The 26,731-nt window shown below is 30.7% G+C and overlaps 1 protein-coding gene and 1 pseudogene across 2 annotated transcripts; one reads left to right on the top strand and one right to left on the bottom strand.

The window, feature by feature from the left end:
• Positions 1-14,966: 14,966 nt before the first annotated feature.
• BDCG_17328 (uncharacterized protein) lies at positions 14,967-15,485 on the bottom strand. The gene has a single exon (XM_045426469.1). The coding sequence runs from the start codon at positions 15,457-15,459 to the stop codon at positions 15,040-15,042; it is 420 nt and encodes a 139-aa protein (XP_045281713.1). The 5' UTR covers positions 15,460-15,485; the 3' UTR covers positions 14,967-15,039.
• A 10,872-nt stretch (positions 15,486-26,357) lies between these two features.
• BDCG_17327 lies at positions 26,358-26,438 on the top strand (annotated as a pseudogene). The gene has a single exon. The product of its transcript is annotated as a tRNA-OTHER (tRNA).
• The last annotated feature ends 293 nt before the right edge of the window (positions 26,439-26,731 follow it).

Raw genomic sequence — 26,731 nt, 5'->3', positions numbered from 1 at the left:
CAATGAAAATACTTGCTTATAGAAAGAGACTGTATCATGATACTGCTGTCTCACAAGTATGAAAAGTATTGATAAACTCAGAATTCTAGGTCACTGTGATGTCTCTGAAGCTCATGAAGTGAATGAGTTAAAAGATGAAGACTGAGAATCTGCTCTTACAACAAGCAGAGTGTGAGAACTCAGACCTGAGAACTGAGAAACTTATGAGAGTTATCTTTGAATTGCAAGATCTCTCTGAAATCTGAAGAAGATTTGTGAAAACTGTGATTATTGTGAATATTACAGATAACATGTACTTGAGACTTGTATAACTTCAAAGATATAATCTGCATATAGCTGTTCATAAGTCAGGTTTATACTTCTGATCAGTGTTGACAGAGTCACTTATGAAGATAGAATCAGTTGATGCTGCAGAGTTAATCAGAGAAGATAAGCTCATCTATATAATGACTTTGTAAGTGTCTGAGAATCTTACAGTCATGAAAACTGAGCTTCAGATATCAGAGAAATACTGAGATCTTACAGAGATATTCAGCTTAGCAAAGACAGCTGAGCTTCTCTCTCACTGTAAGAAGAATCTGATAATAGATTTAATAGAAGAGTAGAAACTCTTCTGAGAATCAATCTATAAGCTCTCTTATTACAAGACAGAGATCTTGCAGACCTATGTAAAGAAGAATCTGAAGAATGACTTCATCTGATCTTCACAGATCTCTGCAGAAGCCTCTGTGATATTTATGAAGAAGAAGAATAAAGATCTCAGATTGTGTGTAGACTACTGTGACCTGAACTTCAAGATAATAAAGAGCTGCTATTCTCTGTCTCTGATCAAGAATGTGATTAACTGTCTCATAAGAGCTATCATATTCATACAACTGAATGTGATTAATGTATATACACAGCTGTGAATATAATCTGAGAATGAATAAAAGACTGTCTTTAGAACTGCACTGAGATTATTTAAATATCTAGTGATGTCTTTTGATCTGACTAATATCTTCATAGTATTTCAGTCTTTCATCAACAAAACACTTTGTGCATATCTGAATGTCTTTGTGATAATATATCTGAATGATGTAATGATGTACTTTATAAAGAAGAAAGAACACACTGAGTATATATAAAGCATATTGAAGGTCTTAGATAAGATAGAACTGTATATTAAGCTTATGAAGTGTAACTTCAGTGTTTACTGAATTAATTTCCTAGAATATGTAATCACTACAGATGATATTCAGATGAAATCTTTATAAATTGAGACTATTCTATCATAGCTGAAGTTAACTAGTATTCATGAGATTCAGATCTTTCTGAGCTTTGTGAATTTCTATAGATAATTTATCTTTATATTCATGAGAATCTTCTTAACTCTTACAGACATGCTGAAGAATGAAAATAAGAAGAAGTCATTCTATGAATGAAGAATGAAAAGATTATTGAGAAGAGAGAACTGTGAGAACTTTCTTATTTTAAAAGCTCACAGAGTCTTTACAAGATTGAAACAGATATTTACAGATACAGTGATACTATTTCACTTTGATCTCTTACTCTTAATCAGATTGAAGACAGATATCTTCTTCTTTATAATTTCAGAAATAGTCTTATAACTATAGTTAAATAAGAACTAAGTTTCAGTGATCTTTTTCTCACAGAAGATACAATCTGTGAAGATCAACTATAATATTCATGATTAGAAGCTTCTCATAATAGTGAAATTCTTCTGTCACTGATATCACTACTTTGAGAGTCTTATAACAGTGATTACTGTTAGAACTGATCATGACAGCTTATAATAGTTTACTTTAATCAAGAAACTCTTACAGTAGCAGGTTCACTGAGCTCAGAGACTAAGTGAGTTCTGATTCAAGATAGAATATATTAAGAGAACTAAGAACTCAGTGAACAGACTCTCTTACAGATCAGACTATGTTAAGAAGATCAGAATGACAGATACAGAGAGACTAGAGAAGACAGAAAAGCTTCACAGAATGCTCAGACTGAGTGTTATAAAGAGATTAACTGAAGAGTCTCTCAATTCTCTGTAAGAGAAGAGAGAAGAGAAAGAGAAGAAGCCTGTATAACTACTTTCTATAACACTGAGAATCAACACTCTGAGAATCTCTGCAAGAATTCTTGAAGAGAGTATCTATAATCTGAAGAATTTGCAGGCTTTGAGAAGCACTGTGAAAGACCTGATGCAAGAGAAAACAGAGTATAAGTCTTTATAAGATCTTCTATTCAGATTGTCTGAACTGCAACTGAAGAATAAATATACTCAGTATATTCAGAAACTGCTCACAGCAGAGATTAACTCTGCAGAAATAAAGAATTGAAGAGATTTAAATAATCTCTTATGAAGAGAGAGCTGAATTTATGTGCCTGTGAATGAGTTTCTATGTATAGAACTTATTAAAAGGTATCATGACTCTTCTCTAGTAAGTCATTTTACAGATACTAGAACTCATAAGTTGCTTATAAGAAAATACTTCTGACTGAAGATATAAGAACTTGTGAAGAAGATAGTGAATTCTTGTACTATTTATCAGGATTTGTGAGTAGTGTGATTCAGATCATATAAAGAACTTACTTCTCTACTCATTCTGTGAGAATCTTGAGAACAGCTAGAAATGAATGCTCTTGTGAGCCTCTCTGAAAGTAAGAACATATATGATACCTGCTTTGACAGTGTGCTGATGATAGTGAATCACTTTATCAAGATAACATACTTTATACTCATCTGTAAGAACTTGAAGTCAAAGAATTTAACTCATATCTTTGTCTGCAATGTGATCTGATTGCATGAGTTATCTGTGAACATTATCTTAAATAGAGAATCAATCTTTGTAGAAGAGCTCTGATCTGACCTGATAACTATAATGAAGATTTCATAAGATCTAAGTATGACTTTTTATTAACAGACAGATGATCAGACAGAATATCTGATGAGTATATTGAAACAGTATCTGTAGTGCTTTATCAATTACAATCAGAATAACTGAGTGCATTGATTATCACTTACAGAGTTCATGTATAATAACTCAAAATATGTCAGTACAGATAAAATCCTCTTTGAGATGCTCACTGAGACTCATTCACAGATGATCTTAATAAACCTGTGAGAGTATACTATAGAGTATAATAATGCCTGTGAATGAGCTGAGAGAATTCAGAAGATTCAGAAGAAAGCCTGTGAATTCTTGAGAAAGACTTAAGAGTATCAGAAGAGATACTATGACTTTAAGTATATTATGAAGAGTTTTAAGAAAGATAATAGAGTCTGACTGAGTCTAGAAAATATCATCATATAAAGATCTAGTAAGAAGCTGAATCTCTTACAGACAGAGTCTTATAAGATTATAAAGAAAGTTAGTTTACAGTTCTACAGATTGAAACTGTTATCTGAGTTGCAGATGTATAATATTTATCATATCTCTTTGCTCTGTGAATATAAGAAATTCTTAGAAGAGAATTCTGTGACTTATCACTCTATTCATAAAATACTAGAGAGTGAAAGAGAATATCAGATCAAAGAAATTATTAACTCAGAGAAGTGAGATTATAAGCTCTGATTCAAGATTCAGTGATAAGAATATTCTGATAAGATAAATAAGTTCACTTAAGAATCATTCAGATAGATAAGACATCTGCAAAAGCTGAGACATAACTTTCATACTATGAATTCTGATAAGTCAGAATAATGCAGTCTTTGCTAAGAATTTAATTATGATAAAGATATTAACACTGTCATTTATAAACTCTAGTCTATAAGATAATAAGTTTCTACTGAGATGAACAGTCTGCAGTGTGTATAAGAGAAGAAGAAATCATATTCTTATTAAGTTAAAAAATAAGAAAATAAACAGAACTGTGAACACAATTTGAAGATCAATAAAGAAAAAACAAAAAAAACTCAAACTTATATTCTTAACACTTATAACACTTAATCTTCTCATAACTATCAATTTCTCTCTTCAAAGAAGCAGAGAGTATTATATCTGTGATACAGATAATTATTGCATTTGACATGAAAACTGTCAGAAATGCACAGACTTCAGAGAAGCTGAATATCAGAGTGTATACAGTTGTAGCAGAGTCTTAGAGACTGGCTGTCTGTATATATGACCAGATATTTCTTATAAAGCTGTGTTCACTCTCTCAGTTATGCTGAAGTATTCAGCCTGGAAATAATTGAGATATGAAGAGAAGGTTCATCTGCTCAGATCAACTTCTGTTATGAATTCATGACATTTACATTGCCTTGATTACTCAGATTTTGCAGATACTCAGAGACTCATCTCTTATTAATAATGAAATTGTGAAAATGTGCTGCAGTGCAAGAATCATTAATAGAGAATCTAGACATATTTGTATATACCTGGTCAGAGATTGTACAGGCAGAGAGAGAGTGATTGTAGGTCTATAAGACTGCAGAAGACACTAACAACACTAAGAGCTTTATAAGAACTGTTAGCTAGAGTCTGTAAGAAATTACTTATGAGAAGACTTACAGTAAAGAAGAAGACTGCACTGCTTAAAGTCAGAGACTGGTCTGAAGAAGGCAGAGGATTGATCACTGGCCTCAAGATCAGATGCAGTGATGAGGCTGAGAGAAATGAAGACACAGTCATGAGCAGCAGCATCTCTGCTTCATCAGCTGGTAAAAAGTGATCAGAGAAGTCATAGAAACACTTATGAGAAGCTCAGCAGTAGTCAGACATTGTTATTATTATTATTATTATTCTTCAATTATAGATGTATGCAGTCAGAGACTATGACATCTACCTGAGAACTTTAGTTCTCAGGGTTTTTTCTATGTCTGTAAAGTTAACTATTGTACATTCATCAATTTCAGATATGCAAAATCAGAAAATTCCAGCTCAGAATACAAAAACTGTTTACAAATTGCAGTGTTTTAACATCTTTTGATACTTTGAAATCATTTGACAATATCATGACAAAAGAAAAGAGAGAAAGAACACAGTCTCAAAGATAGACACATTAAATAGATAGATAGAAAGAAATTGAAAGAAAAAGATACAGAAAAAGATAAAGTAAAGAGAGACTATAATAAAACAAATTATTAAAAGAGAGTATATAGCTGTTTTAACAGACTATATCTGATTAATTTCCTTCTCTTCATATTCAGATAATTCTGAATTTAGCCATTTTCTTATAGCTGCTTGAGTTTCTGATAGAAAGTCTATTAAGTATTTAATTCCTGTCTCAGTTGAGAATAAGAATCTTATATTTAATTGATTTAGATCATACTTCTCTTTCAATCTGACTCTGAGACTATTGTATAATGCACAGTGCATTATAATATACTCAGGATTCTCATTTATATTGCAGAATGAGCATTCTATTGAGTCAAATCTATCATCAAATCTTTGTATATAAGATTTGAAATAGCCATGTCCTAGTTTCAGCTGTATTATAGATGAGAATATTTTCTTTTTACATTTAATTGAACAAGATTTCTACTTGAGTTTTATTTCAAATCTTGAATAATGTATACTCTTCTTTTGTTTCTGCCAGCTTTCATTTCACTTATCTAAACAAGATTCTTTTATTTTTCTCTTTATAAAAGACCAGAACACAATTTTTTGAATAGATCTGCTTAATTCTGCACTCTTTTTTACAGCTGAATCAGTCAATTCATTGCCATGAATATTCATATGAGCAGGAACTCAGTGCAGATGAATTCTCAGCTTTGATATTCTTCTCTTTTGAATTTTTAAAACAGAGTTTAAGATCAGTTCAAGATTCATTTGATAATTATGAATCTGACTATTTCTAAGTCTTTTTAAAGCAGCTTGACTATCAGAGAATATTCATATCTCTTTCAAACAATTTCCTCTTTTATGAGATTTTATTTCAATGAGTTTGAAAGCTTTCACTATTACAAATAGTTCAGCATCAAAGACTTCACATTCAGAGTCTAGATTTCAGAAATCTGAGATAAAATTAATATTATCTTCAGTAAAAGCAATGCCTGCATTTAATCTATTCAAGTTCTCATTTTTTGAGCCATCTGAATAAATCAGAATAGAGTCTTTTACATTGATTGTAAAAATTCTCTTCAAATGCTGTTCATATTCTTTCTCTTTTGATAGTTCACTTATTTATAAGTCTATAAGAGATTCAAGCTTTTTTCTCCAGGGAGATAACTTCTCATGATCAACTTTTTCAATATTTAAAGAAGAAAATTGATTTTTGATCAGAGAGCATAGTCTGTACAGTTGAGAAGATATTTTCTTTGAAGAATTATTTTCATTTCAATCAAGAAATCTATTTCAATCCAGTTCATTTTCAGAGTTAATTGATGGAAATGAAGAAGAGACTCTTTCTCTGATTATATGATTTAAGCTCATCTTCACAACTCTCAGAGCATAGTTCATACAGTTCTTTTCAAATCTAATAGCAGAAGAAGGAATTGAAGCTTCAATTTTCATTGCTTTAATAGAAGATGATTTGAATGCTCTCAGAATTCTTCTCAAGACTCTGTTTTGCAGACTTTGAAAGAGTTCAGTGAAATTCTCTTGATTATTCCATCAAACTTGAACTTCATAATCAGCTACTGATGTAATACAGGCTATATATAACTGTCTCATAGCCTGAAAGAATAGACCCCTCTCTGTATTTGATAGTCTGATTATGTTATTCAATAGTCTTTCTGCCTTGACAGTTCTTTGTTAAATGTGATATTTAAAATTCAACTTGGAGTTTAATCATACTTCTAATCATTTGACATTTACACTGGGTTTAATCTCTCTATTTAAAAGAGTTAGAGATAGTTCTTTCTCATTGAATCTAGAAAAGAAATGAATTAACTCAATTTTATTCATAGTAAATTGAATTTGATTGATATCTGCTCTAACAAAGATTTTCTTTGCAGCTTCTTCAATTACTTTCAAATTCTCTTTGATAGTTTTTGAGCTGTAGACTAGATCAATATCATTCATATAACTCAGAGATCACACTATTCTCATATTTCTATTTTTGAATAGATATGCAGTGTATATTGCAAATAAAATGAGTGAGATTGAAGATCTCTGTGATACTTCTATTTTTATCTCAGTCTTGTCTTATTTCATTCCATCAAAGAAGAGTTGTATAATTCTTTTAGATATAAAATAGTTAACTCATTTTATTAGAGAAAGTGGCAGTTTTAATATCTTCAATGTCTGAATTAACTTTGACTTTGAAACATGATCAAATGCTTCTTTTATATCAATAAAAACTGCAGTTGAGACCAGATTCTCATGCTTTGCTATTTAAATATCATGAATAACTGAGAGAACAGTGTTAATTGCAGAACACTGTTTTCTATCTCTCATTTATTCACTGAATAAAAGAGAATTATCTATAGAGCTTATAAAAGATAGTTGAGTAGTTATTATCTTTTCTAAAACCTTTCCTAGGCAGTTCAATAGAGATATTACTCTATATGACTTAGAAATTGAAGTTTTTCTATTAGGTTTTGTAAGAATCACTTCAGTGGCTTCTCTTCAGCATTCAGAATGATATTCATTTTTTAAGAGATTAAAAAAGAGCTCAAAATATTCATTCTTTAAATAGAAATATGTATTTTGAATAATTAAGTGATTAATTGAATCAGAATCTGCAGCAGTTTTAACAGAACTTGAGAAGATAGCTAACTCTAATTCATCTTGTGTAAGATCAGGTCATTCTCAGTCATTTTCATCAATGTAGTTAAGAAGTGATATATTCTCTTTCTCTGAATCTGAATCTAAATCTGGTGAGTTCTGAAAGAGAATTCTCATGAAAGCTTGACATTTTTTCTCAAAAGAGTTTACTGTATATAATTCATTCTGAAACTCATATTCTAGAGCTGGAAGTTTTGCTACACTTCTTATTTTAGTATAGTTAAAAGCTTTAAAAACTTCCTTCTCTTATACTTCTTCAAGAAATTTATTCCAGCAGTCTGTTTTAGCTCTTTTAATATCTGAAAAATATTCATTTCTGACAGCTTTGAACTCTTCATCAGATATTACATCATTCTTTCAATCTCTTCTAGCAGTAGTTAATTCTTTTCTTTTAGATGAGATATTCTCATTTCATCAAGATTTTGAATACTCAGAAGATTTTCTTTTTAAAATATTATCTCTAACACTTGTTAGAATAATAGATGTAATAAGCTTCACTCTATTCTCAAGCATTTCATTTGAGATATCTTGATCAGAATTCCAATATAGCTCATTCTGTCTTTCAGATTTTAACAGTTTTATGCTCTCTTCAACTGCTTTCCAATCAGCTTTTTCAAACCCGCAGGATGCACCTTAAGCTAATTACATTTAACCCTCTATAATTAACCGACCACCGCGTCCGTTCTCTCGGGCCAGTCACTAATTTCCAGGGGTGTTAGTTAGTGGCTGCCATCACTCACTTGATACACACCAAGCTTCCGGTTGCTGATCTCAGCCTCATTAGATGCTCATAGGCCTATCAATCAGCCATTGTGGGCTCGCCCTGTGTTAGGGACTAATCATAGACTCAATGACTGCAGTCCTCTCTGCCAGTATTAGGGCTTGACAGAGAGCTTGCAGGCTCTAGCCTATCAGAGTGCCCTGCCTAGGGCCTAGATGTGCATCTAGGCCTGCTAGTCAGATGATTTTCAAAATCATTCTCTGTATTTGAGGAGGAGCTAGGCTCTGATGACAGTCCTAGTTAGAGACTTACTTAAGTAGTGTATAATCACTACATTAGACTTGGCTCTATATCATTAGAATCTTGACAGGTGCACAGTAGAATAGTGAGACATTGACATCTCATACCAGCTCTGATGGATGTTCACAGAATCTTGCTTAACTAGTGACTTGACTTGCAGTAGGGAGTTCTACCCCGCATCAAGCCTTACTAATTAGGCTCAGCCTCTATTACATGGAGGCTTTCATGGGTAAGAAGTGGCAGGTGTCAGTGGTGGGATTCGAACCCATACACCTCTAATGTGTGCGGCCTTGGTTACCAGTCTTACCAACTGGGCCACGCTGGCAGTCAGACATTGTTGTGAAGGTATTAAAATTGAAAAATTTTTATTCTTGAAAAGTTCTTGAATCAATATACAGATATTGTCAGAAACACTCTCTCTCTATTATCTGAGTGAAAACACTTCACAGATGAATGAGAATACTCACAGTTTATAAGAATAAGAGCTGTTACAGAAAAAGAGAAAAGAAGATAAGATTCTACAGACAGATCTGAGATATTTATACTACTCTAGAGAGATTTACTTACACTGTGAGTGATTCTGCAGAACAGTCAGATCACTCTAGTAAATAAGAGTAATTATGAATCACAGGCCTGAATCTTTCTATGTGATTATAAAGAGTGATTGCAGACTGTGAATATCTTGATTCTATAATTCTACAGAGTTGATGAAAGAATGGAAAATTTCTCACAATTTTACAGTGTCAAAGAACAATGATTTATAAGAATGAGTGAAAGATTAACTCACAGATGTTTCTCTTTGATAAGAGTGATCTCATAGAGAGTGATTCATCTATGAGATGAATCTGTGTGATGATTACATAAGAACCTTGTGAAAATGATTGAGAGTCAACTGAAACTCTTCTGTATGAAAGATGCAAGATGAATCTGTGTGATAGTCAGAAAAGAATCTGTAAATTACAAAGAATCTTATAAAATAAGAAACTGAGTGACAGACTCTTTTCTCTTTGCAGTAATAAGGAATTTTTCCTCACTGAGATTTTTTATAGATATGAAGAGTTTTTAGTGAGTATCACTGCAGTGCTGAGCTGACTATGAAGTCACTCAGTGAAAGACTTCATGAACAAAGTCTTAGAGAGAGAGAAGTATGTAAGAAATCCTGCTTCTTGCAGATTCTTTATCTCTATTTCTATCTCTCATATAATCAATAGACCTAGCGGCCCTTGGCTACACACAACTATATAGACTGGAGTTCGCGAATACTATTCATAACTCAGCTTGAATACTATTATACATTTAACCTCTACATTTTATCTTTCTACTGTGAACACTTCTAGTAGTTAACAGTACATATCATGCCAAGCTGCAAACACCCGAATAATCGCCTGCGAGCACTTATTCTTACAGAATCTCATGAATACTAGTTAACTCTGACTATAATAGAATAGTCTCAATTTATGAAGATTTCATCTGAATATCATCTGTGATAATTACATATTCTAGAAAATTAATCTGATAGATACTGAAGTTATACTTTATAAGCTTAATATACAGTTCTATCTTATCTAAGATCTTCAACACACTTCACATATACTCAGTATGTTCTTTTTTCTTCATAAAGTACACTATCACATCATTCAGATATATTATTATGAAGACATTCAGATATATATGAAGTGTTTTATTAATAAAAGACTGAAATGCTGTAGAGATATTAGTCAGATCAAAAGACATCACTAGATATTTAAACAATCTCAGTGCAGTTCTTAAAACAGTCTTTCATTCATTCTCAGACTGTATTCACAGCTGTGTATATGTATTGATTATATTCAGTTATATGAATATAACAGCTCTCATGAGATGATTGATTACATTCTCAATCAGAGACAGAGAATATCAGCTCTTTATTATCTTAGAGTTCAGATTATAATAGTCTATATATAATCTGAGATCTTCATTCTTCTTCTTTGCAAATATTACAGAGGCTTCTGTGAAGGTCTGTGAAGATTAAATAAAGTCATTCTTCAGAATCTTCTTCACATAGGTCTGTAAGACCTCTGTCTCATAATAAGAGAGCTTATAGATTGATTCTCAGAAGAATTTCTGCTCTTCTACTAAATCTATTATCAGATTCTTTTTATAATGAGAAGAAAGCTCAGCTGTCTTTACTGAGCTGAATATCTCTGTAAGATCTCAGTATTTCTCTGATATCTGAAGCTCAGTTTTCATGACTGTGAGATTCTCAGATACTTACAAAGTCATTATATAGATGAGCTTATCTTCTCTAATTAACTCTGTAATATTAACTGATTCTATCTCTGTAAGTAAGTCTGTCAACACTGATTGAAAGTATAAACCTGACTCATAGACAGCTATGTGTGAATTATGTCTTTGAAGTTATACAAGTCTCAAGTACATGTCATCTGTGATGTCTGTGATAATCACAGTTTTCATAAATCTTCTTCAGATTTCAGAGAGATCTTACAATTCAAAGATAACTCTTATGAGTTTCTCAGCTCTCAGATCTGAGTTCTCACACTCTGCTTATTATAAGAGCAGATTCTCAGTTTTCATCTTTCAGCTCATTTACTCTGCAAGCTTTAGAAACATCACAGTGATCTGAGATTCTGAGTTTATCAATACTTTTCATACTTGTGAGACAGTAGCACTGCAGTGTGATCTCTTCTCACAAGCAAGTATTTTTATTGAAGAAGTAACAGATTCAGATATCAGCTTCAAGACTCTTAAGAAGACTGTTGCTGACTCTGTCTATGACTTCTCAAATTTCTATTTTGATTTGTCTGAACAGTTTGCACAGAGATATTCTGATTTAGAACAGATAAAGCAGAGTTTCTTTTTCTTAGTCTCTCTATTATACACTCTATTTATGAAAGTTTGTAAAGCTCTCTCTCTCTGCTCAGTAGTCAGATATGAATCTCTCTATATCTTATTATCTTTTTCTGACAAATCTGTTCTCTGTTATTCTGATTCTTGCAGAGCTGATTGATAATCTACTCTTCACAGATCTGTGACTCTCACAGTGATCTGTAAGTGATGAATAAGAGTTATCAGTTTCTTCAGAGTCAAGAGCTTAGCATCTTACTCAATGAGCTTGTTCTATATATCTTTATTCAGTCTCTTTATAAATATCATCATTCAGATCTTGTTTCAGAGCCCTGTTTCTACAGATTTTAATTCATATCATAATTTTATAAAGTGCTGTGAGTAGTCTTCATCAGATTTCTTACCTCTTTTTCTAATATTAATAATTACAGTTCAGATATTCTCTGTTTAACTCACAGAGTCTCTCAACTTATTCTTCAGATAGATCTTAAGAACAGATCAGTGAGATCTCTTATAATCATTCTCTAGATAATTCAGTCAGTTCTTGACTTCAGTATAATAGAGGTCTGTCATTATATAGATAACAGCTTCTTCATCTTCTATATCACATAGTCAGGCTTGTGAGTCAATTTCAAATACAAACTTGTAAAAGCTTTTATAGATTATGATTTGATAGATAGTCTTAAGTGATCACAGCTTAAGAAAGTTTCTTTTCAGTTCACAGATGTCTCTGAAGATCATGTCTAAAGACTTGGTTTGAGAGTGTTTACAGACAGTAAGCATTTCTTATAGAAAAATAGCTTGATCTTATAGAAAATACTCAAGAATGTTCTTCACTGAGATTGATTTATTCATGGGTTTAGAGAGTTCCTCTGTCACAGATATAGAGAATGATGTCTCATAAGTGATTGATAAGTTCTCTGAGACTTCTTTTACAGAGATTATTCATGATTCAGATGACTGCTTCTGAGTGTCTGTAGTAGAGTTCACAGAGATTGAAGTATGTAAGTTTCTAGTTCTTTCAGTTATAATAAGCAGTTGCTGACTGACTGAGCTTGAAATGTAAGAATAAGTACTCACAGGTGATTATTCAGGTGTTTGCAGCTTGATGTGATATGTACTGTTAACTACTAGAAGTATTTATAATAGAAAGATAAAATGTAGAGATTAAATGTATAATAGCATTCAAGCTGAGTTATGAATAGTATTCACAAACTTCAGTCTATATAGTTGTGTGTAGTCAAGGGCCGCTAGCCCTATTAATTACATGAGAGATAGGAATAGAGGTAAAGAATCCGCGAGAAGCGGGATTTCTTACAGTTTTACAGAGAGTGTATAAATGTTTTAACAGACTATATCTAATCAATTTTCATCTCTTCATATTCAGACAGTTCTGAATTCAGTTATTTTCTTATAGCTGTTTGAGTTTCTGATAGAAAATCTATTAGATTTTTAATTTCTATCTTAGTTGAGAATAAGAATCTCATATTTATTTGATATATATCATACTTCTCTTTCAATCTGACTCTCAGAGCAATGTATAATGTACAGTGCATTATAATATGCTCAGAATTCTCAGTTGAATTGCAGAATAAGCATTTTATTGAATCAAATCTGTTATCAAATTTTTGAATATAAGATTTAAAATAGCCATGTTCTAGTTTGAGCTGAATTGTAGATGAAAATCCTTTCTTTTTACATTTTATTGAACACCATTTCCACTTGAGTTTTATTTTAAATCTTAAATAATATATACTCTTCTTTTGATTTTACCAGCTTTCAGTTCACTTATTTAAACAAGATTCTTTTATCTTTCTCTTTATAAAAGATCAGAACACTGTTTTTTCAATAGACATGCTTAATTCTTCACTCTTTTTTACAGCTAGATCTGTCATTTCATTATCATAGATATTTAGAAGCACAAAAACTCAGTGTAGATGAATTATTAATTTTGACCTTCTTCTCTTTTGAATTTCTATAATAAAATTCAAAATCAGTTCAAGATTCATTTGATTATTATGAATCTGACTATTTCTCAGTCTTTTTAAAGCAGCTTGACTATCAGAGAATATTTATGTCTCTTTTAAACTAGTTTCTCTTTTATGAGATTTCATCTCAATAAGTTTGAAAGCGTTCACTATTGTAAATAATTCAGCATCAAAAACCTCAGATTCAATTTCTAGATTTCATAAATCTGAGATAAAATTGATATTACCTTCAGTATAAGTAATACCTGTACCTAGTTTATTTAAATTCTCATTTTTTGAGTTATCTGAATAAATCAGAATTGAGTCTTTTATCTTGATTACAGAAATTCTTTTTAAACACTGTTTATATTCTTTCTCTTTAAATAGATTACTTATTTGTAAATCTATGAGAGATTGTAACTTTTCTCTTCAGAGAGATATTCTTTCATATTCAATTTTTTTCAACATTCAAGGAGAAAAATTAATTCTTAATCATTAAACATAGCTTGTATACTTGAGAGAGTATTTTCTTTGAGAAATTGTTTTCATTTCAATCAAGATATATATTCTAATTCAGTTTATTATCTGAGTTGATTGATGAAAATGTAGAAGAGACTCTTTCTCTGATTATATAAATTAAGCTCATTTTTGTAACTCTGAGAGCATAGTTTATACAGGTCTTTTCAAACCTAATAGCAGGTGAAGAAATTGATGCTTCAATTTTCATTACTTTAATAGAAGATGATTTGAATGCTTCTAGAATTCTTCTCAAAGCTCTGTTTTACAGACTTTGAAGAAGGTCAGTGAACTTTCTTTGTAAGAGGCCTACGCTGAATAGATCAGTATAATATATAGGTCTTATATAATAAAGTGAAAAACATTAGAAAAGGAAAAGAAAGAGAAAGTGTGGAAATCAGTGATTGAAGTGAATATTTATATGTGTATACAGTGATGTACATGATGAAGCTTCAAGATGAAAGAATAGAAATTCTATAGATTTTCAGCTGAGAATCAGTGACTAAGAATCAGAGCTTTCAGCAGAAATCTATGAAGTATAATGAAATAGTCTATATAATTTATCAGGTGCAGCCTGTCATATTAGCTCCTCTTCTTTCTGATTATATGAAGTTCTTATCAGTCAAGAGCTATGATTTCTGATAACACAGAACTCAGAGTTCAGGTTGAGTGATTATAGCTGACTCATTTTACAAGATATTATCAGCCGCGGCCGCGGGGTCTCTTATCAAGAATATTCTCAATCTCTCACTTAAGTTCATTATCTTCTTCTATGATCCCTGGTGACTGTCACTCAGAAGTCAGTTGAGAAGAAAATGAATTAATATCAGTATAATGAAGCAAGCTCATGTGAAACATATCATGAATTTCTGACAGAGTATTAAGACAGTAATTGTGACTGTCTAGAACTTCTGTCACTGTGTATGTCACATGATAATAATTCAATGTATAGAATGAGTATATGATCTGTATATTTCTAAGATTCAATTATATAAGATCTTCTATCTTATACTGCTCTGTGTGTTCAACTTATTGTCAACCGCTCCACCACGAACTCGCTCGATTTTTCGAATAAGAACCCGCCGATACATCCATCGAAAAGCCCTCGATCATACGAGCATTTTGACCCCATCGCCGACCGCATACCCCGTGTGGTGGTGGAGTTATCCAGCCAAACATGAACCAGACGTCGTTCGAAACTCCTGTGTGGGATTATCCCCCATTCTCCCCTACCACACCACAACCCCGGGCCAAATTGCCATACAAATTGTAAGGTGAAGAGACCTAGCCATATGCACCAATCTTCTCGATTTTGGAAGATCCCCAATCTGTAGTTGTGGAGATATCTGAGAAGCGACCTCCGCGAAAACCCTGTCCATCTTTGATGTTCCAAAACACCAACGCCAAGTCCCACCCTTGTACCGCCCTTCCTAATCTGGCCCATCCCCAGCAGAAAAATACAAAAAGATACCTCGGCGATAAATCAAGCACATAATCAACAGTCACTTCTGAAGTGCAATCTCCACAGTCTGTCTTCAGTGTATCTAGACATCAATACCAAGTCTCACCCTCATATCACCTGTCTCAATCTAGCTCATCTCTGACAGAAAAGTACAAAAAGATACCTCAGTAACTGTACTCAATACATAATCAGCAGACATAACAACTATAAAATCAGTATATCTCAAGATCTGACTGAGTCTTTGATCCCTGCACAGTGAGATATATTAAATCTAGTTTTAATATCTCAATATTCAATAGATTCTGCAAGGAATTGAGAATAGCAATACTAGGTTTTTATTGAATTTGAGAATTAACTCTATATTAATATAATCATTGACAAAGTCTTCTATTTTGAGATATAAATAATCAGTTTCTCTACATCCTGCTAACAATATTTACATTATCATATAAAAACAGACTTATATTCTCTATAATATCAAGACTCTGAAGAGAGAAAGTCTTGATAGAGAGTATACAGTAGTATATATCTGAGTAGATTCTTTCTATCTCATTCTTCTGCAGCAGTTAATGCAAAAAAAAAAAGATCTTAGAAATAGTTTTTTACTTCTCTTAAAAAAGTAAGATGTTTTTCTCTGAGTTTTATACAATATTCTTACAAAGAATTAAAAACAGAGTTATTTTCTGTTATAATTTCATATTCTTTTAAGTAAGAATTACTTTTTCAGTGACTGAAGAGCTTTTATTAATACTTAATTCTTTTTTACACTGTTTATTAACTGATTTGAGTTGCACACTTGTTATGTGAGAAGAATTGAATAATTTAGAATAAAATTGAATAGTTTTAATCAATTTCTCTGTAAAAAATTGATTTATTTTTTATCAGTTTTTCTCTCAAAAACTGTCATATTATCTGATTTATTATCAATTGATATCATAGTTTTTCTCACTGTATCTCAAGAAAGAGATTGTAAAGATTTTATTAATTTATCTTAAAAATTAATTTTAGTTTATTAGATTCTCTTTAAAAATGTAACCTAGATACTGAACTAGTATGAAAAAAAATCAGGTGTTTTATATATAAAAGTCTGTTATTCTTCTTTTGAAATAGTCTGATCAACTTTTCAATTGAAAACAGACTTAGAAATCTGTTAATTGAAACAGTCTGATCAACTTTTCATTGAGTAAGAATAATAAGTTTGAAAGTACACTCAGTTAATGTGAAAAAGAATGCTTTCTCAAATACTATTTCTGAGATTGAAATTCTGAAGAGAAGAAAGAAAGAAGAAATAGAGAAACAACAAGTACTTGAAATACAGAAACTTGAAAAAGCAAGTAAAATTCTTGAAAAGCAGTGTCTGAGTGAGATAAATAAAGAAGTTCTGTTAATTCTTCATGCTCAGACTAGACAACTACAGAAAGTGATCAAGTTCAAACTTGAAATTTCAAACACAGTTCAAAAAACTTTGAAAATTTCTAATATAATCATTGACTCTTCAGTTTGCTCTTTCTTCTTTTCTACTTTGTCTTCTTCTTCTTCTTTAAATTAGAAGAAAACATATGCTCAAGTAGCAGAATCTGCTGTCTTCAAATCTGCTATCTCTAAATCTGCTATCTCTAAATCTGCTCAAAATTCTGAGAAAACTGAGAAGAATACTGTTCATACTTCTATTGATAGAAGAGTGAAGAAAAAAATGTAAAAAGAGAAAAATCTTCAAATCTTCAGAAATAGAAGACTTATTCTCAAAGTCTCAAATCAGAACATATTGCAGAGAAATAAGCTAAACTTAAACCTCATTTTCAGAATTAGAAATGAAATCAATCAGCAGTTCTTTTCTCAGTTAATGACTGATATTGAAGTTTTAAAAACCAGTTATAGCTTCAATTGAGTCATTCTTCTTTGAAAACTTCATCATTCTGATCACAATATCTGAATTCAGTGCAGAATTCCTTATTCAGAATAAGAATCTCTGAAAGTCAGCAGTAGAATCTCTGTTAAATACAATAATTCTATCTGAGAGAGATAAAAAGTGAGATAAATTCATTCTTCATGATATTTCAGTTGAAATCTTTGACTGTGAGAAAGAAATGCTACTTCTCAAAAATGAATTGAAAGAATACAATTCTATTCAACTGAGAAAAGAGCCTGTGTGACTTAATTCAATTAAGTTCAGACAGAGTAGAAGAAATACCTCTGTTCTAGTATATATAAAGACACTTAAATAATCAAGAATCCCTGAAGTAAGAGTAGCAGGTTTGAAAATGAGAGTTCATGAATACAAAGACTCAATAATGAATCTCAAAGCTCAAACACAGTGTTTGAACTGTCAAAGATATGAATACTTTGCAATCTCTTATTTCAGAGACTTAAAATATGCATTCTATGCTAGAGATTACAAAACTAGTGAGCATAATTATGAAACATGTCTAAAAAGAGATGAAATATGTTAATATACTCTGCTTAAGTGCTTCAATTGTAAAGAAAAACATGCATCTAGCTCAAAAGAATGTGTATTTACTTCAAGAACTCAGAAGAACTGAAGAAAAGATGAAGTTCAAAGTGAATCTAAAACTGAAGAGAAAAGTCAAGCTAGTAAATCTACAACTGTAAGCTTAAAAAGAAGAAATTCTCAACTATCTAGATCTTCAAACTTCAACTCTTCAGCTAAGTGTAAATAGAATTTGAATTCTCAAACTTCTGTTAAGATTAGAGAATTGAGAAATGACTCTGATGATAAACTAGATATAATACAAGTAGTTGAGATTTCTACTTTTCAAAATAGTTATAATCTACTATCTGATAATAGAAATTAGATTCTACTCTATCTCTACTCTCTCTTAGTATGGATATACAACAAAAATAATAAAAAAAAGTTTAAAAACTCTTCAAAAATCACATTTATTCAAAATAATGTGAATAGAAACTTAAATTGCATTTATTCTTGTCTTCAGATTGCATTTGAACACAAAGTTAACTTTGTACTTCTTCAAGAATCAAACTTTGATACTGAGTAAAAGTACATCATTTCTCATTCAAGCTATTACTGCTTTCTCTCTGAAAAATCTGAGATAAAATCAAGAGTAGTGATCTATGAGAGAAAAAGATCAAGATATCAATTTAATTTGAGACTTGATATCATATCTGACTCTGATATTCTAGTGAGTGATATTATAGATAAAGAGAATGAGTTTGATACTATTCAACTTATAAATATCTATAATGAAAGATCATTGAAAGAAAACAATAATATCTGAATAATTAATAGAGAATTTTTGAATATAACTCTCTTAAAAAACTCTATAATTGTAGAAGACTTTCATGCACATCATCTCTGATGAAACTCAGAGTGCACAAGAGTAGTAAGAGCAGATAAACTGATTGAATGAACTTTTAAACCTTTAATAGATTTAGTTAACAAGTCTGATCAATAAACATTCTTTAGAAAAGACATGAAACAGAAATCTATTATAGATCTAACTTTCATGTTATAAAATCTAATTGAAAAAAGACTTATAAACTGATTTATTGATTCAAATGAAACCTCAGAATCAGATCATAAGATCATTCAATTTGATATTAAACTGAGTGAAAAACAAAGAAGTGAAAATCCTCTTCTCTCTAATCAGTATAACTTTGAAAAAGCTGATTGAAAAGCAGTTGAAGAAAGAGTAAAACAGCTGAAATCTGAAAGACAGAGTGAGCTTTATTGAAATCAAAGTCAAAATATCTCAAATGAAATACTTGAGAATAGAGCAAAGCTGATTACATCTATTCTTCTAATAAGTATTGAAGAAAATATTTCAAAGAAAAAGTCTTCTGAGTATTTCAAACCTTGATGAAATGAGAATATCACTTCTAAAAGAAAGCAATTAGTCACTGCTAAGAGAGAGTGAAAGAATAACTTAATATCTGATGAAGAGTTCAAAGTGATTCAAAATGAATATTTTTCATATATTAAAAAAGTCAAAACAGATTGCTGGAACAAATTTCTTGAAGAAGTATAAGAAAAAGAATTTTTTAAAGCCTTCAACTATATTAAAACAAGAAGTATAGTAAAACTTCCAACCTTAGAATATGAATTTCAGAATGAATTGTATACAGCAAACTCTTTTCAGGAAAAATGTCAAGCTTTTATGAAAATTCTCTTTCAAAACTCATCATATTTAGAAGAGAAGAATATGTCATTTCATGAATATATTGATGAAAATAACTGAGAATGGCCTGAGCTTACAGGTAATGAACTAGAGTCAGCAATTTTCTCAAGTTCAATTAAAACTGCTGCAGAGCCTGATTCAATTAATTATTTAATTATTTAAAAAACATATTCCTACTTGAAGAATGAATATTTTGAGCTCTTTTTCAATCTCTTAAGAAATGATTATCATTCTGAATGCTGAAGAGAAGCTACTGAAGTAATCCTTGTAAAATCTAATAGAAAAGCTTCAGTTTCTAAGTTATATAGAGTAATATCTCTGTTGAACTGTTTAAAAAAAGTTCTAGAAAAGATAATAGCTACTAGATTATCTTTTATAAGCTCTATTAGTGATTCTCTTCTATTTAATGAATAAATGAGAGATAGAAAACAATATTCTACAATTGACACTGTTCTCTCAGTTCTTCATAATGTTTAAGTAGCAAAGTATGAAGATCTGGTCTCAACTGCAGTTTTTATTGACATAAAAGATGCATTTGATCATGTTTCAAAGTCTAAGATGATTCAAACTTTGTAGATGTTAAAACTGGCACTTTCTCTAATAAAATGAGTTGATTGTTTCATGTCTAAAAGAATTATACAACTATTCTTTGATGAAAGAAAACAAGATAAAAGTGAGATAAAAATAGAAGTATCACAAGAATCTTCAATCTCATCTGTTTTATTTGCAATATACACTGCATATTTATTCAAGAATAGAGAGATGAAAATAGTGAGATCTCTAAGTTATGTAGATGATATTGATCTTCTCTACAGTTCAAAGACAATCAAAGAGAATTTAGAAGTGATTGAGAAAGCAGTAAAGAAAATCTTTGTTAGAGCAGATATCAATCTAATTCAATTTAATATAAATCAAACTGAGTTAATTCACTTTTTTTCCAGATTTAATGAGAAAGAACTAAGTCTAACTCTTCTGAATAAAGAGAATAAACCCAGTTTGAATGTCAAATGACTAGGAGTATAGTTAAACTCCAAGTTGAATTTTAAATATCACATTCAACAAAGAACTGTCAAGACAGAAAGACTATTGAATAACATAATCAGACTATCAAATACAGAGAGAGGTCTATTCTTTCAGGCTATGAGACAGTTATATATAGCCTGTATTACATCAGTAGCTGATTATGAAGTTCAAGTTTGATGAAATAATCAAGGGAATTTCACTGAACTCTTTCAAAGTCTGTAAAACAGAGTCTTGAGAAGAATTCTGAAAGCATTCAAATCATCTTCTATTAAAGCAGTGAAAATTGAAGTCTCAATTTCATCTCCTGCTATTCAATTTGAAAAGGCCTGTATAAACTATACTCTGAGAGTCATGAAGATGAGCTTAAATCATATAATCAGAGAAAGAGTCTCTTCTTCATTTTCATCAGTTAACTCAGGAAATGAACTGAATTGAAATAGATTTCTTGATTGAAATAAGAATAATACTTTAAAGAAAATACTCTCTCAACTGTATAGACTATATTCCCTTATTAAGAATCAATTTTCTTCATTAAATGTTGAGAAAATTGATCATGAGAAGATATCTCTCTGAAGAGAAAAGCTGGAATCTCTCATAGACTTATAAATAAGTGAACTATCAAAAGAGAGAGAATATGAACAGTATTTGAAGAAGATCTCTATAATCAATATAAAAGACTCTATTCTGATTTTCTCAGATGGCTCAAAAATTGAGAATTTGAATAGATTAGATACAGACATTGCTTATACTGAAGATAATATCAATTTTATCTCAGATTTCTGAAATTTAGACTGTGAATCTGAAGTCTTTGATGCTGAACTATTTACAATAGTGAAAGCTTTCAAACTCATTGAAATAAAATCTCATAAAAGTGAAAATAGTTTAAAAGAGACATGAATATTCTCTGATAGTCAAGCTGCTTTAAAAAGACTTAGTAATAGTCAGATTTATAATGATCAAATGAATCTTGACCTGATTTTAAACTCTGTTTTGAAAATTCAAAAGAGAAGAATATCAAAGCTGATAATTCATCTGCACTGAGTTCCTGCTCATATGAATATTCATGGCAATGAATTGACTGATTCAGCTGTAAAAAAAGGTTCAGAACTAAGCAGATCTATTCAAAAAATTATGTTCTAGTCTTTTATAAAGAGAAAAAAAAAAGAATCTTGTTTAGATAAGTGAAATGAAAGCTGATAGAAACAAAAGAAGAGCATACATTATTCAAGATTTGAGATAAAATCAAAGTGAAAATCTTGTTCAATTAAAAGTAAAAAGAAAATATTCTCATTCATAATTCAGCTAAAACTAGAACATGATTATTTCAAATTCTATATACAAAGATTTAATGATAGATTTGATTCAACAGAGTACTTATTCTGCAATGCAAATGAAAATCCTGAGCATATTGTAATACATTATGCATTATACAATAGTCTCAGAGTCAGATTAAAGAAGAAGTATGATTTAAATCAATTAAATATGAGGTTCTTATTCTCAACTAAGACAGGACTTAAATACTTAATAGACTTTCTATCAGAAACTCAAGCAGCTATAAGAAAATGACTCAACTCAGAAGTATCTGAATATGAAGAGGTGAAAATTAATTAGATATAGTCTGTTAAAACAGCTATACACTATCTTTTAATAATTTGATTTTATTATAGTCTTTCTTTACTGTTCTTGTTTCTTTCTGTTCTTTTCTATCTATCTATTTAATGTTTCTATCTTTAGGACTATGTTCTCTTTTCCTTTGTCATGATATTTTCAAATGGTTTCAAAGTATTAATAGGTGTTGACATACTGCAATTTGTAAACAGTTTTTATATTCTGAGCTGAAATTTTCTGATTTTATATATCTGAAATTGATAAGTGTATAATAGTTGACTCTATAGATATAGGAAAAACCCTGAGAATTAAAGATTCTCAGGTAGATATCATAGTCTCTGACTGCATATATCTATAATTGAAGAATAATAATAATAATAATATACTGCTCTGTGAAATCTTATCAGATATTGATTTGATTTTCTTGACCTTGTTTAGTGCTTATTATAAAGGCTTCTACTTAGTCACAAGCATTTCAGAGCTTTATCACTATATTATCAGTGATCTGAATCAGACTGTGAGAGTTTAATATGAAATGTGTAATCTCTAGAAGATTCAATACTTTCATGTGATAACTGTGTGTAAGAAAGAATGAGCTTATACCTGTTAAGACAGCATCTTAGCTGTTAATAGCAATCTCTGTATATAGAAGAAGATCATGTCAATTATCTTATAAGTGATTATAGCACTTACAAAGATAATTCTTTATAGTCTGAATTGTCTGTTCTGACACATTATTGATCTTGAAATGATAAACAGTTGACAAATAGTCTGTAATCTTGTGAACATGACAGATTCTTGTTCAGAGAGTGCTCATGAATTAATAGCTCTGATCTGATACTATAGATCTTAGTAATTCATATATTCAGTAGCATAGACTCTGTAGAAAGACTTCAGTGACTTATTCAGTATTTATCTTATCACAAGATTTCAATATTATATCTTTGCTTAATCAGTTTATAATGATCAGAACACTTCTACAACTCTTACTCTCAGACAGCTCAATAGTGAAGTTAATTATCATATCTCATCAGATTCTATCAGAGATATTGAGTGATTTCAGCAAGTCTTTTCTATGATTCTTTTATATCATGATGAAAGAATAACAGTTGCAGTTTCAGATAAAATGTCTAATACTGTTTAATATCTCATGTCAGCAGAACTCTCAAGAGGTCATTTAATACAGTTATTTATAATCTGAATAATCAGTTATATAAGAATCATGCATCTCTTGTAGTATTCAGGAATATAAGAGTTCAGAGTGAGAGACTCAGTGTTGTTCACAGAATCACAGAGTATTATTATTATTGATTAAGTATTCTGAGATGTCAGTTCTTATACATAGTTCTGAGAGAAATCAGAGTGCTTCTTGATATACTGCTTCAGTGAGTATTTAAAGAAGTTCATCAGTTTAAGCTATTATATATCACAATTCATTCAGTATAGATTCAGAAGATCTTCTGATCAGTGAAGTATGTATAATATCATGAGTAATCTCATTGTAATCAACTAATCTCTTCAGATTCAAGAGCTGATGTTCTTGATTCATTCAATGTGTGTCTGTTATATCAGATGATATATCTTACTCTTATTATAAAAGAGTGTCTGTCATCCAGTTCTAGCTACTGAGGTGATAGTGTATAGTGAAATGAAAATAACTTAATACTTCAGATCATGACATCTGATATTCAGTAAGCTTACAGATAATTGTAAAATACTTGAGATTCATATAATCTGTGATTATCTTAAATTTGAAAACACTTCAGAGTTCAGAGTCTCATTCTTCTAGACAGTGTATAATTGTAAGAAGCTTTTTATCATAGATCTTGTAATTGCATTCAGCAGGACTCAGTTTCTTAGACATGAAGATGTATAATTGTAAGACATCTTTATTATCATATTACAATATAGCTTCTTCTGTGACATAGTCAGAGAAATCAGCTTCAATAACTATCTCATGATCAGAATTAAATATTATCAGCAGAGAGGTATTAATGAATATCTTCTTTATTCATATGAATATAGCTTCAGTGTCTGCTGATCACTGAAATACTGAGTTCTTCTTAATAAGTTCTGTAACTGATCTTACAATATCTGAGAAGTTTTGTATAAATTACTGATAGAAGTTAGTAAATCTGATAAAGCTTTATACATCTTTCACAGTACATGAAGCTTCTCATTTGAGAATGACAGAGATCTTCTCAGAATTCATTTGAATTCTCTTATCACCTTCTATGATAAAACCTAGGTATTTTGTACTCTTAACTTTGAAATCATACTTATCATTATCTATTGATAGTTCTGCTTCTTATAATTGTTATAATACTCTCTGCATATGTTCTTGGTATTTCTTTCTAAATTCATCAGTAAAGATGAGAATGTCATCTAGATATGCAGATGCAAACTTATCAAGAACATCTCAGAGTACTTAGTTGATATACTTCTGAAATATACTGAGAGCATTAGTCAGTTCAAAGAGTGTGACTATTCATTCAAAGAGACTATAATGTGCTCAGAATGCTGTAAGTTATTCATCTTCTTCAGTGATATAAATCTTATGAAACACAGTGATGACATCTAACTTTGTAAATTATTGATCTCATCTGATACATACTAGGGTTTCATTGATAAGAGATAAGGAATAACAATTTTTCTTTGTCAATCTGTTTAGATATTGATAGTTCACAGAGAATTCAAGTTCTTCATCTGAATTCTTTGTAAAGAGAATAGAAGCTGCAGTAGAGAAATTGTTAACATGTATAAATTCTTTATTTAACAGATTATTAAGTGTCTTCTGAAGAAGAAGATGTTCATCTGAGAACATGTTATAAAGAGAGTCTCATGATAATTCGAGATCTTTATCATTCTTTTTTTCTAACTTGATACTGTGATTCACTTCTGACTCTTATAAGAGAGGTAGATTTGTAATATTATTATCTTATCACAAGACATCTAGATATTTATGATATTATTGAGAAAGTTTTGTACAAGAATCTGTTATTATAACACAGAATAACCTTTCTAGAACTTTTTTAATATCAGTCAAACTGATGAAGTAGATTATTATATAGTTCTACTGTCAGTGACCTTGTTAATAATTCTGTCAGCAACGCCTTTTTCAGAGCATTTTATAAGTGTTAACAGAGATCTGTGTCAGATTCATAGTCTTGTAAATATCATCTTTATGAATTCTATCATTGTTAGAGAATATTAAGCTTCTGTTTTAAGTGTTTAATAAGATATCTTGTTCAGATAGTCAGACAAGTTCTAATATAAGATTAGAATCAAGATTATTAACTTTATATGTATGAACCTCTTCACATTGATGTCTTCTGATATCTATGTTTAGCTTCATCATATAACAGATACAAATGTTCTTTGAGTCATCAAATTCTGTGAGAAGTCAGAGTTTTAATAAGAGAATACTCTGAAGATTATAATATCTTATAACTGCAGATTTAATCATTGTGTAATAACACAGACTGCTGTCTATCATGACTTTCATATTATATATGTTATCAATCACAGTAGATATAAGAATCATATTCATTGTCATTTTCTCTTTAAATTATTGTTATTAAATCTCTTCAAGCTTCTGTTTACAAATTTGAATAGAAGCTAATCTTTTCTCTGTTTCATCAGAGTATCTTCATAGTTGTCTTCTGAATCATTCTTCAATACAATGTGATTGATGTGAATAGATGCTGATTCATTCTTTGAATAAGAAGATACTGACCTTTCTCTTAAGTGAGAAGATATATAGACTGATTGACAGTTAAAAGTAATGTATTCTGATCAGTTACAATTGATACATACTTTTTATTAATGTTGATCAGTGACTTCTTCAGAAGCAATATCAGAGACTCAGAAGTCTGTTCAGACAGTGAAAACTCTTGTTTATACATAGATATTTAAGTTCACTCAATTTATAGTATCTGTATTATTATTCTTCAGTGCAGATATATAAGTGACTGAGATATAATATCTTCTATCACTGTTCTGTATACTCTTAAGCTTGATGAGATGATCATTTAATGTTTGAAGTTGTATGCAGAAACCTTCATAAGTCTGGTCTTTATCTACACTTATGAGAGTGCCAGCGTGGCCCAGTTGATAAGACTGGTAATCAAGGCCGCATACATTAGAGATGTGTGGGTTCGAATCCCACCGCTGGCATCTGTCACTTCTTACCCATGAAAGCCCTCATGTAATAGAAGCTGAGCCTAATTAGTAAGACTTGATATGAGATAGAACTCTCTACTGTAAGTCAAGTCACTAGTTAAGTGAGATTCTGTGAACACTCATCAGAGCTGATATAAGATATCAATGTTTCACTATTCTACTGTACACTTATCAAGGTTCTAATGATATAGAGTCAAGCCTAATATAGTGATTATACACTACTTAAGTGAGTCTCTAACTAGGGCTGTTATTAGAGCCTAGCTCTCTCTCAAATACAGAGAATGATT

This window comes from Blastomyces dermatitidis (assembly GCF_000003525.1).
Source record: "Blastomyces dermatitidis ER-3 genomic scaffold supercont1.6, whole genome shotgun sequence".
NCBI classification, from domain to species: domain Eukaryota; kingdom Fungi; phylum Ascomycota; class Eurotiomycetes; order Onygenales; family Ajellomycetaceae; genus Blastomyces; species Blastomyces dermatitidis.
This window is presented reverse-complemented; position numbering and strand designations above follow the sequence as displayed.